The sequence below is a fragment of the Peromyscus maniculatus genome, chromosome 3, assembly GCF_049852395.1.
Source record: "Peromyscus maniculatus bairdii isolate BWxNUB_F1_BW_parent chromosome 3, HU_Pman_BW_mat_3.1, whole genome shotgun sequence".
NCBI lineage: Eukaryota > Metazoa > Chordata > Mammalia > Rodentia > Cricetidae > Peromyscus > Peromyscus maniculatus.
In genome coordinates, this window is record NC_134854.1 from 49,482,688 (window position 1) to 49,494,543 (window position 11,856).

General features: G+C 42.6%; 1 protein-coding gene across 1 annotated transcript; it reads left to right on the forward strand.

The window, feature by feature from the left end:
* Positions 1-332: 332 nt before the first annotated feature.
* Positions 333-3,822, forward strand: LOC102915847 (trypsin-4-like). Its single transcript, XM_006995589.3, has 5 exons — positions 333-379; positions 1,330-1,489; positions 2,578-2,831; positions 3,217-3,353; positions 3,622-3,822. The coding sequence occupies exons 1-5, from the start codon at positions 340-342 to the stop codon at positions 3,769-3,771; spliced, it is 741 nt and encodes a 246-aa protein (XP_006995651.3). The 5' UTR covers positions 333-339; the 3' UTR covers positions 3,772-3,822.
* Positions 3,823-11,856: the final 8,034 nt, after the last annotated feature.

Below are 11,856 nucleotides of genomic sequence, written 5' to 3' on the forward strand. Positions count from 1 at the left end.
TAAGGATCCTAGAATGCTTAATTCTTCCTAACTCATCTCCTAGCATTAGGAATCCCACTGTATGGACAGGGGCTTGACTTCCTCTGATTGATCTATGCCAGTGACATCTCAAGAATCATTGGTTCCCACTCTCTGGCCTGAGAAAAAAAAGTTTCCTTGTCACCTGTAAGTCTCCTAGTGACAAGGGTGCCAAAGAAAGAAGCTGATGCAAGACTCTGGGAAAGAGAAACGTGCAGTTATGTTTGTGCAGGAGGACAATGACCCCTCCACTCTATGCCTTCCTCTCCTAGGGAGCTATATATTCAGGCTCTCTTCCCATGCTCACTACCTTCTGCCACTATGAGTGCTCTCCTGATCCTGGCCCTTGTGGGAGCTGCTGGTGAGTTCCATGCCATTCTCCAAGCTCTTTCCATCCCATTAACTAGATTATATGAACTGTCCTAATGCTGTCTCTCTATCTTCTGATAGTCTCGCCAGCCTCACCAATCTTCTCCCCATTTTCCTGGGCCCTCATTCTTCACCTTTCTCACTACCCTTTTAATCTACTCTCTTTTACTTTGTAATTGGTACCAAAAGCAAGGAATGTTAAAGGTAGGCCTGGTAGAGGTTCCATGAAATGGGCAAGCATGGCCACTACTTGGCTCCATGACAGTGTGATAATTCCACCATAGATAGTTTATAGGGAAAGTGTTGCTGAAAGCAACAAAACTTTTGTTTTGCCCAAGATATGACCATTAGAGTTATTACCTTATGTGTCCTGTGTCTTTTCTGTTTACTGGGGTTTTAAAGTCCCACAATGAACTTAATCTTACCAGTCACACATTGAATGGTAACAAGTGTTGTTACATTGGCCAGCTGCTGACCCCTCCCTTTGTTATGTCTGAGTTGGCTGGGAATTCCTTTCTATTCTGGCCTCAGTCTACAGAGTTGATTTCTGTGGGAAGCTGGCCTAGGTCAAATCATCCTGACTGTCCAAAAAGTTAACATTCAGGTGGCACAAACAAGTAACAGATGTAAAAATAAAGCAGGCCATGGGCAAACCTAACTTCAAATTGGATTCCACTAAGTCTGTTCTTAGGTAGTTCTTGCTGTCCCAACCTTGATGATCAGAAGAGATCTGGGCCCTGTAGGAAGTACTTATCTGTCCTGCAGAGCCAAATACTGGGGAACCCTAATATCCATGTTGCCTATTGTGCACAGTGTGACCTCAGTTTTCCTACACTCATGCTCACTAAGAAACTCGAAGGGTTTAAGCTGCCATAGAGCCAATGGCTTCACCCTCAAGCACCCTGAAAATTAGTTTATTCTCATTTTCATTTTCCATTCAAGTTGCTTTTCCTGTTGACGATGATGACAAGATCGTCGGAGGATACACTTGCCGGGAGAGTTCTGTGCCCTACCAGGTGTCTCTGAACTCTGGGTACCACTTTTGTGGAGGTTCCCTCATCAATAGCCAATGGGTGGTGTCTGCTGCTCACTGCTACAAGAGGTAAGTGATGGGCTTCTAGATGCAGAACTCATGGGCTGGGACATGATTAGAACATAGTACTTGGGCAAGTGGTGAAGTTGTAAGGTGATTAGGGAAAGCCATGAAGAAAAAAATTGCTGGCAGCAGCTAAGTATCATGAGCAAGAGTGAAATTTGATACAGAATAGAAATCCTCTCACTTCCCCAAACAAACCCATAATATAGCAAGGATTATGGGCCATTAAACCCTGAAGAATTGATCTTGTTATCATAGACACCAGTGAGAAAGTCAGACAAGAACTTTGTATAAGGACCACTAGCTAAAAAGAACAATGAACACCAAGTTTTCAGAAATCAAGTTAAATATTGGTTAAATCAATGCAGTCTCTACTGTGTGTTCTCAGTCCTGAATATGTATCACAAAGATGACAAGGTTTCTTTTTTTTTTTTTTTTTTTTTTTTTTTGGTTTTTTCGAGACAGGGTTTCTCTGTGTAGCTTTGCGCCTTTCCTGGAACTCACTTGGTAGCCCAGGCTGGCCTCGAACTCACAGAGATCCGCCTGCCTCTGCCTCCCGAGTGCTGGGATTAAAGGCGTGCGCCACCACCGCCCGGCGACAAGGTTTCTTAAAACACTAAACCCAGGGCTAGATTCTGGCTCAGTATTTCTGGAGTTGAAAGCAAGAATGTAAACTTCTCTCAGGGTCCTATGTCACACTGGTGTGGGTCCTGGCACAACTCTTCGGTCTCCATGAGATTAGGTTCTATAGTAATAGTTTTTAACAAAGCAAGAAGTATTTGTCATAGTTTCTACTGCAGTTAACAAAGACTCGGAGGGTGAGGTGTCATCAAATGTCACCTTGGATCCATATTCCTGGATGTATCAGAGTCTGTAGTATGACAGGTTTAAAATCAGCCCAAACTGCACTCCTTTATTTTATACCCTATATACCAACAACCTCTGTAGATTAAAGGGCCAGAGTACCTAATCAGAAATTGTCCATCACTGAAGAGCTTCTCCTTTGAGCTATTTCTAAACATGAAGCCTTAGAACCTGTAGTGTGTTTTGGATAATGTGTTGAAAATCTCAACCATGTCTTTTCTTTCCAACAGCCGCATCCAAGTGAGACTGGGAGAGCACAACATCAATGTCCTTGAGGGCAATGAGCAGTTTGTCACTGCTGCCAAAAGCATCAAGCACCCCAAGTTCAATTCCAGGACCCTGGACAATGACATCATGCTGATCAAGCTAGCTTCCCCTGTGACCCTCAATGCCAGAGTGGCAGCTGTAGCTCTGCCCACCTCCTGTGCACCTGCTGGCACTCAGTGCCTTATCTCTGGCTGGGGCAACACCCTTAGCTCAGGTGGTAAGTATGACATTTACCTACTCCATCCCTTCCTCCCCATGTTTTCCAAAACCAGACATGTCTCTGGATTTGAACTTATTTGCTTTTACCTTCCAAATATGTTTGAAGTACCAACTATATGAAGAGTATACCTGGTAAGAAGGGCTATAACATACCAAGAGGTTCACTTCCTGTAACCTAAAGAGAACAAATATACACTGTGTTATTATACTGAAAACAGGATCAACAATGGTCATTTTAAAGTTTGAGAAAGCTATAATTTTTTGTTGGAATTTGTACTCTTAATGAATTCTCTGGTGGTTAGCCATGTTGTTCAGGGATAAATAATTGATCCTCTGGGTGCTCTAATACATATTTCTCCTTTGATCACTACCTTTTCTCAAAGTGAATAACCCAGATCTGCTCCAGTGCCTGAATGCCCCACTGCTGTCTCAGGCTGCCTGTGAAGCCTCCTACCCTGGGAAAATCACCAACAACATGGTCTGTGCTGGCTTCCTTGAGGGAGGCAAAGATTCCTGCCAGGTGAGTGGCTCCCTTTCCATATGAAACACCTCTTCTCCAGGAGGGGGATTTGAATATTCAGTATTGTGAGATTAGAGATTCATCCAGGGAGATGGGGGAAGTGAGCTCTACCCTGGATGTCCTTTCTTCTCATTAGTAACATAAGAGGATGTGTTTCAATGAAAAACAAATGCATTCAGAAGCTGACTGGAATGGGTCTTAATGTAAGAGCAGATGTGACCCTTTTTCTTCATGCCACTTCTTTAAACACTGTATTTCTCCATTGCAGGGTGACTCTGGTGGCCCTGTGGTCTGCAATGGACAACTTCAGGGCATCGTCTCCTGGGGCTATGGCTGTGCCCAGAAGAACCTCCCTGGTGTGTACACCAAGGTCTGCAACTATGTGAACTGGATCCAGAGCACAATTGCTGCCAACTAGAGATCCCCAATCCCTCCTCAGTCCCTGTGTCAATAAAGTGCATTTGCCATCACTACCTGTTCCTCTGTCTGACCTTTCTAGTCCCTTAACTCTGGGAGGCAAGCTCTTATCTGAGAGCTCTGAGATCAGGCAGACATTCTCCATTGAAAGTTATCCTGGACTCAACATGGGCCTCATGAAACAATCATCAGCAACATTTGAAACAGAACAATAATTTCAGTGGAACCATAATAGGGAGTTTATTTCATTGTACTTTTTCAAGAAAAGTCATGTCTGAATAGCAGAGCTAAAGATTTTTCTTCCTTAGTACATCAGGGAGATTTGAAGTTGTAAAGTATGCATACATTGTTGTGGTAGACAAGACTACTGATTTCTTTGACTATGGCAGAAACTCTTTGTACCCAATGTAAACCTTAGCAATGATTAACCATCTTGACTTCTGAGTTCCCTCCCTCATATTCATTTTGGGAACTTTGATGCAAAGTCTTGCTCTGTAATCCTAGCAGGCCTTGAACTTTTCATTTTCTTGCTTCAGGCTACTGAATGCTTAGACACTAGGTTGCACCAACAGAGCAGGCTCTCTACCTGAAAGTGTTCATACCAATGCAGTTCTACGCCATCCTAAGAGTGGATGTCCTTAATTCTCACTTATGCTTCTATAGAAGAAATAAGAGTTTTTGGATCTAAACCTCTCACATCTCTGAGCAATCTGCCTTCTGTTTATCTCACACAATAATACAAATGTGCATGTACTGTCTTGAGAATTTCCATAGACATGTTCACATTTACTTCTGGTTCCCTTCTGTAGTGGTATTCCAATGCCACAGCTAGAATGCAATAATTCAGAGAAGATTGTTCGAGCACCCTATCCCATACACGGAAGGTGATAGAACTGGTTATTGTCAGAATTGCTTAGCCATTTCCATGCCCACTACTGGCCTCCTTTCTCCTCCTACTGGGTGGTCTCAGATGAGGAAGAGCCCATCCTACTTGACTTTTGACATCTTTCATGCCCACCCTCACCAAAAATCACCCTGCACTTCCTGAAATTATTCCCTAGTCACAGCCTTCCATGAATTCTGTCTGCTTATAGAGAGCTCTTGCTCATTGCATTCTTTCTGATTTAACACTTTCCTGATTTTCCTCAATGTTCAAGACACTATTGAAGTTTCTTCTCAGGGAATATGGGGCTCTATTTTGCCTTTCTCCTGGTTTCCTTTCTATGGCTACAATCAAACTCTCTCACCAACAGTAACTTAGTGACTTACATTTGACATTACAGTGCATCATTGAGAGATGTCATGGCAAGGACTCAAGCTAGAGTTAAAAGCATAAACCATGAAGAAATGCTGTTTACTGTCTTACTTTCAGGCTTATTCTCTCATTTCAGAAATTTAGTTTTTTAAGAATTTCATACATTATGTTTTGAATATATTGATTTTCTCAATTCCTTCCAGATCCCCCCTCTTTCCTACCTATCCAGCATGTGTCTTTTTCTTTTTCTTTTTCGATATTTCAAATCCTATTTGTGTCATCCATATATGCTTGGATGTGTGGTTCTCCCCTGGAGCATGGCTTTCACTCTCAGGAAAAAAATAACTTACTCTACCTCTTCCAACAGCCATCCATTGTCGACAACTCCTCAGCTAGGGCTAATAACTTCATGCCTACCTACCAGCTCCCTGCTGGGATTTGGTCTGACTTAAGTATTCACAGCTCTTGTGTATGCTGTCATAATCACTATGAGTTCATACATGCTGTTACCCTGTTGTATCCATAAGACACTCTTGCCTTATCATCATCTACAACCTCTGGCTCTTATACTCTTTCCACACCCTCTTTTGCAGTTGTCCCTGATCCTTAGGAGGAAGTTGTATGATATAGATAAACTACTTAGGACTATATACTCAGAAGTCTCTCATTTTTGGCATCTTGACTTGCTGTGAGTACCTTTATATCACAATCTATTGCAAACAATCTTTTTGGATGATGGTTCAAAGATTCACTGTTCTACAAGCCTAATAATAAGTCATTAATAGTTAGTTTAGTTCTATGTTTATTTAGCAAAGTAATAGTAGTACCTTCAGCCCAAAGGGCCCGTGATACTTCTGGCCATAGGTTCTTGGTCCTAACAGTGATGCCAGTTATGAATTTCAACGTGTGGAGTGGGGCTTAAATCCAGTCAAAAAGTGGTTGGTTACTTCCATGATGTTTGTACCACTATTGCCCTAATGGTCATGTATTTCCAGGGCAATCATTATTGTACATCACAACATTCAAGCTGGGTAATTCTAATGAATACTTTCCTGCTCTGACAGTGTAAATGGTACCTAGCAGCATTATGATATCTAGCCTGTAGAAAGGAAGTTTCACGGTCAGTACCACCTTGCTTTCTCCACCTTCTATAACTCTTTTATGTGGTGTCTTGAGCAATCGGGCTGTACCATCAAGTTCTGGAAAGTAACCAAGAGTAATCAAAATAAACTGTTCTTTTTGGGGTTATATGGGACCTTAGTGGCCAACAATTCCAAAAGATTTAACCCATTCCAGACAACAGGCTTTTTATTTTTCAGTTTATGGTTTCTAATAGGGGCATTTTTACCTTGTTACAGGGTAAATTCATCATTAACACTTTTTATGTATATGTATAAATATTTTAAGCAGCTTCTACAATAATAAGCATCCATGTGACATTTTGAAACTTCTTTAGTTATCCCTTTATATTACCCCCCTCCCCCCACACACAGACACAATAAATCTTCTTATCATCTGGGACCCTTTTTGACTTCCTTCTATGTAGGTACACCAGACTCACACTACCCACCTCTTCCCTCCATGACAAGTGCCTTTGGACCTTTTTCTAGGTAGAACTACAAGGTTCCTACCACCAATTCTACCCATCTGTCTATACATACCATAAGCCCTTGGCCCTGTGTTTATGTAGACATATTGACAACTCTATACCCCAAGGACCACCCTGTCCTGTTAAGGGCCCCAGACTTAAGAATGTCAACTCCATCCATTCCTGTGACCTGGCTCAGGAAAACATGCCACACAACTGTCTTAACTCCCTCTCCTCTGCCTCTTACCCTAGAGGTAGGAATTTTAAACTTGTATCATCAACTCCATAGACTCCCAGTGCTTAAGTACAAGTACTGCACACACCCGTACCCCTAAAGATTGACTGTCAGAATCTTCTAACTCCTAAAGAAGTTCAGTTCTTGGGCTTAGAAGCTTCATTTAGCTAAAGCTAGCTGGAACTATTTCTGACACCCCTTTTGAACATTAACATTGAGTTGTCTCAACACTGAACCCTAAGCCACATACAGTTACTCTATAACCTGATGAGTTAGGGTAACAGGAAACAGAGACTCAAACACCCACTCAACAAAAGAGATACAAGGTCTCCATAGCAGGAAACATGCTTATGACCTGATTTCCAATGCATAGGTTCCATCACAAAAACACAAGCATGAGTAAACAAGACATTACACTCAGCCAAAAGTTAATACTATCATATTAATGTTTTCCAGAAAAGTGACTTAGCTAAAGCACAAGACAATGATTTCAGAATAACAATAACAAACATGGTCAAGGAGTTTAAATAGGAAATCAACAACTGCTACCATGAAGATCATGAAAACACAAAGAGTTGAATAAAAGAAAATAAAATCAAAGCATGAATCCAGAATTTAATGAAGAGGGAGAATCTCTGAAGAAAAGCCAAATGAAATAAAACTCAGTATGAGAAATTCAGGAATTCACCCTGGCAGTGAAGTAGGTATGCTATCTTAGATCTTCACCTCTCCCTCCTCCTTTAAATCAGATCCTCCAGCCTCACCCCTGCCTCTGTAACAGACCAACTACTGCAGCCTCCCTTCTCCCTCTGTCCCTTTCTGCACTGGATCAAGTAGACTTTCCCCTCCTAATTTCCTCTTGGAGACTCTGCTTTATCCCATCCCCAGACTCCAGCAGACATCCCCCACCAACCTGCAGGCCATTTCTGCCACAGAAGCAAATAGCTCAAATTCACATCTCCAACTCTCCCCTAAAACCCTAAGCCTCATAAAGCTCTACACCAATCCCCCAGTCTCATCTCCAGCTCTGTAGCAGACCAACTGCTCCAGAGTCAACTCCCTCCATGATCCCATTGTTGTTTACACTATGGCACTGCTCCTGGTGGCTGGTCAAGCCACCCTGTGGAGGTTGTGCTAGAGGAGGAGTCTGCTGATTGAAAGAATCACAGCCATGGTTACCTTTTTAGAGCTTTACTGGGAGAGAGAGAGAGAAGGGGGGGGAGAAAAAGAGGGGGGGGCAACAGGAGGAAGGAGTGGAAAGGAGAGGAGCACACAGAGGGCCCATCCACTTTTTAGGCTGGAACTCCCTCAAAGGTTGATGATGTAATTAAGGACCAAATCCTTACATCCCAGACTTTCCCTTATTATAAAAAAAGCAGGTAGATGGGACTAGGGGCGTGGTTCCTCTCAAAAACTGCTTCCAGCTGACTCTTGGATGTGGCTTGGTTCTGGGGGAGTGGGGAGAGTAGCTTGTGAAGTCCTGGGATGATGGTAGGTAGGTGCGAGGGTGGGGGGGGGGGTGGGGGGGGTCCTAGAATGCCATCCCCTTGTTCTGTAGCTGTCCATCTATGCTGTGGCTAGGAACCTTCTGTTTGACAAGATACTGTTGACATAAAAAAAGCTTAGAGAAAAAAGAATCATTATTATTTTATTTTTGGAGTTGTCATTTATCTGAGGTAGATCTGTCCTGCCCCTATGGATTTTAAAACATGTTAAGCTTTATCAGAGACAGATTATTTTAAAGCACCTGTTTCCTTTACTAGTTCAGCATCTAGGAGACAGGTGATCAATTGTTAAAAACATCTCATAGTAATAGATGTTTACATTAAAGTCTTTTTGTAGCACCTAGACGCCTTTGGGTCTGGGGGTGTAAATACCTTTTAGCTGTTACAGTTTCTTATTTGATGATCTCTGGACTCCCATTCTATGGTGGTCCTGTACCATTAGCTGAACAGTGAGTTAGAACAGGGAACTGGGAAGAGAAAAGCTTGTGGTGCATGAGAATTTATTTATTTATTTATTTTTTGAATTGGGGACAAGGCAAAGATCAGGGCCCTGTCTGTATATACGTGAGAAACACAAGCAGTGGATCTGGAGTGAAGTAATGAGCTCTTATTTTAGGTGGAAATCTTTTTTCATTAAGTAAGTCTGAAAGTGCAATTAAATCTGGTGAGGTGGTAAGGCTGTCCTCTGTACCCAACAATAAAGGAGAGGTGGCATTCCAAAACTCCCAGGACTGAGTCAGTGGCTCTGGTGTCTAGAAGGAAAGAAATGGATTGCTTCCCTGCTGTGTTCTGGGTTCCCTGCCATGTCTGTAGCCAAGCCTAAGTCTGCTGGAGGTCTTAGCTTGATGTACCCAAGCATCTTGGTGCCTGGGGGCAGTCAGCTGACTCGTTGTCTTTCTAGGCGGCACTTTTAACAAGGCTGTTGATGGCCTGGCAGCCTGTGGCCTCTTCTTCACTTAAAACAGGGACCCAACAGCTTTTGGGAGTCAGTGAGTGCCAGCACTTGGCAATTTTGTTTTCTGGCTTTTATCTCTTCCCTGGCACACCTTAAACACCATAGATGACTCTTTTGCCTGTGGGGTCAGGAGCCTTGCTTTCTAGATGCTTAACTTTTAGTTGGGGAGGTCTGGGGAACAAGAAACAGATTTTACTCTATGTCCCGAATTTTTTTTTTCCTGATGATTGGTAGCTTAAGGACAGCTTTTGGAAGATCTGTCAGTAGGCAGATTATAGACTGATCCTTTTGAAGACTTGTCTGAGGCTATAAGCTGATTTTTTGGCTTAAGAGCCATCCTGACTACTGTAAACTTATTTGTACAGATCTTAGCTGCTTCCAGACTCCTCTGTGCTTCTCCAGGCAGTTTGAGAATGAGTGGGTGGAGTTAAGGTGAGTTAGGACCAGTCTGAAGAAAATGATACATTTCATGCTAAAACCAAATTTAAGTGATATCTATCTACAAATCCAGCTCTACAGAAAGCCCTAGAAGGAAAACTCCAACCTAGAGGTTAACCATACCCAAGGAAACACAAGCAATAAATAATCCCATACCAGCAAATCAAAAGAGGGGAAATACCTCTCTTGGGCATATACATATACTAAATACTGATCAAAGGAAAAATATACCAAGAGGACACTGTAGTACTCAAAATATATTCCCTAAACACAAAGCACACAAGTTTGTAAAAGAAACACTACTATATCTTAAACCACATATTGTCCCTCACATACTGATAGTGGGAGAATTCAGTGTCCCACTGTCACCAATAGAGAGACCATCCTTTCAAAAACAAATAGAGAAATGCTGGAGCTAATTGAACTTATATACCAAATGGACTTAATAGTTACAGAAAATTTCACCTGAATACAAAATAGCACACTTTATTCTTAGTACCTCATGAAACTTTCTCCAAAATAGACCACATACCTGGACACAAAGAAAGTCTAAAAGAGAAATGAAATTACACCCCAAATGTAGCTAGAGTTTTCCTGTCTTGCCAAGAGTCAGGACAAATCTTTGTCACCCGCCAGTCCCACAGCCGCTCAGACCCAACCAAGTAAACACAGAGACTTATATTGCTTACAAACTGTATGGCCGTGGCAGGCTTCTTGCTAACTGTGCTTATAGCTTAAATTAATCCATTTCCATAAATCTATACCTTGCCACGTGGCTGGTGGCTTACCGGCATCTTCACATGCTGCTGGTCATGGCGGCGGCTGCAGTGTCTCTCCGACTCAGCCTTCCGCTTCCCTGAATTCTCCTCTCTCCTTGTCCCACCTACTTCCTGCCTGGCCACTGGCCAACCAGTGTTTTATTTATTGACCAATCAGAGCAATTTGACATACAGACTGTCCCACAGCACTTCCCCTTTCTTTTTTTTAAAAGGAAGGAGTTTTAACTTTTACACATCTCCAAAGTCAGCTTGGTATATTTGGGAATTTGGGAGTAGCTTCTCTTACTACTTCCTGCTGGAGGGGGGCGCTGTATCTTATGGGGACACAAAGAAAATTTTAGGATCATGGAGTAGTCCGTGAGACCGTATTGTCTGAGCCAGTTGCCTTGAAACGATTCTGGATATTGAATCATCTGGGTCATGGTGTCATCAGAGAACTTTCAGGTGGTCTTGGCTGGTCAAACCTGATGTATCTTAATCTGGAACAAATCCATAGCCTCTGGCTTTCTGTGGAAACAAAACCAGAGCCTCTTTTCCAAAGCAACATATCCTTATATCCAAATTTTGAAGTCAAGGTACCTTTAAAATACACATTTTGGCATAACTCAACAGCTTTTGCAATCAAATGTTTTTCTTCAGTTACAAATATCAAAGAGAACATAATCCAGATTCTCTGTGTGGTACCCATCTTTACATGGCTTATTTTTTATATTACCTTGAGCCTATTGCTTAAACTGCAGCCTTTTAAGCCTGAAACGGCGCTGTGGCTGCTGGCTCCGCCCACTTCAGCTTCCCAACAAGGCAGTGGTACCTTTTCCTCCAGCTCTGGGAGCCATCCTGGGTCTATGCTTTTATCCAAGCAGTGTGTAGCCCAGAAACCTCTTTTTGTTTTGTACTAGCAAAGGCTAAATCCACCATGCAGCTTAATGTGCCACTTGCAGAGGCCTCATTCCCGCCATACTGCAGATCAAGCTTGCACGCTAGGAACCCGCCAGTAGTTCAAACCGGCAGGCTGCCGCTCCTTTGAGAGAGACAATTAGGAAGCTGTTTTTAGCTCCATTTTAGAATCTTTTCTCAGGTTTTAGGTAGAAACTCTTGCCAACACGTTGGGCGCCATTTGTAGCTAGAGTTTTCCTGTCTTGCCAAGAGTCAGGACAAATCTTTGTCACCCGCCAGTCCCACAGCCGCTCAGACCCAACCAAGTAAACACAGAGACTTATATTGCTTACAAACTGTATGGCCGTGGCAGGCTTCTTGCTAACTGTGCTTATAGCTTAAATTAATCCATTTCCATAAATCTATACCTTGCCACGTGGCTGGTGGCTTACCGG

What these genes read in the sequence shown, in the direction of transcription:
- LOC102915847 (XM_006995589.3), top strand. Translation starts at nt 340, where the DNA reads ATGAGTGCTCTCCTGATCCTGGCCCTTGTGGGAGCTGCTG. An exon ending in GGCCCTTGTGGGAGCTGCTG is followed by an intron (nt 380 to 1,329) that starts GTGAGTTCCATG and finishes TTTCCATTCAAG; the next exon opens with TTGCTTTTCCTGTTGACGAT. An exon ending in GCTGCTCACTGCTACAAGAG is followed by an intron (nt 1,490 to 2,577) that starts GTAAGTGATGGG and finishes TCTTTCCAACAG; the next exon opens with CCGCATCCAAGTGAGACTGG.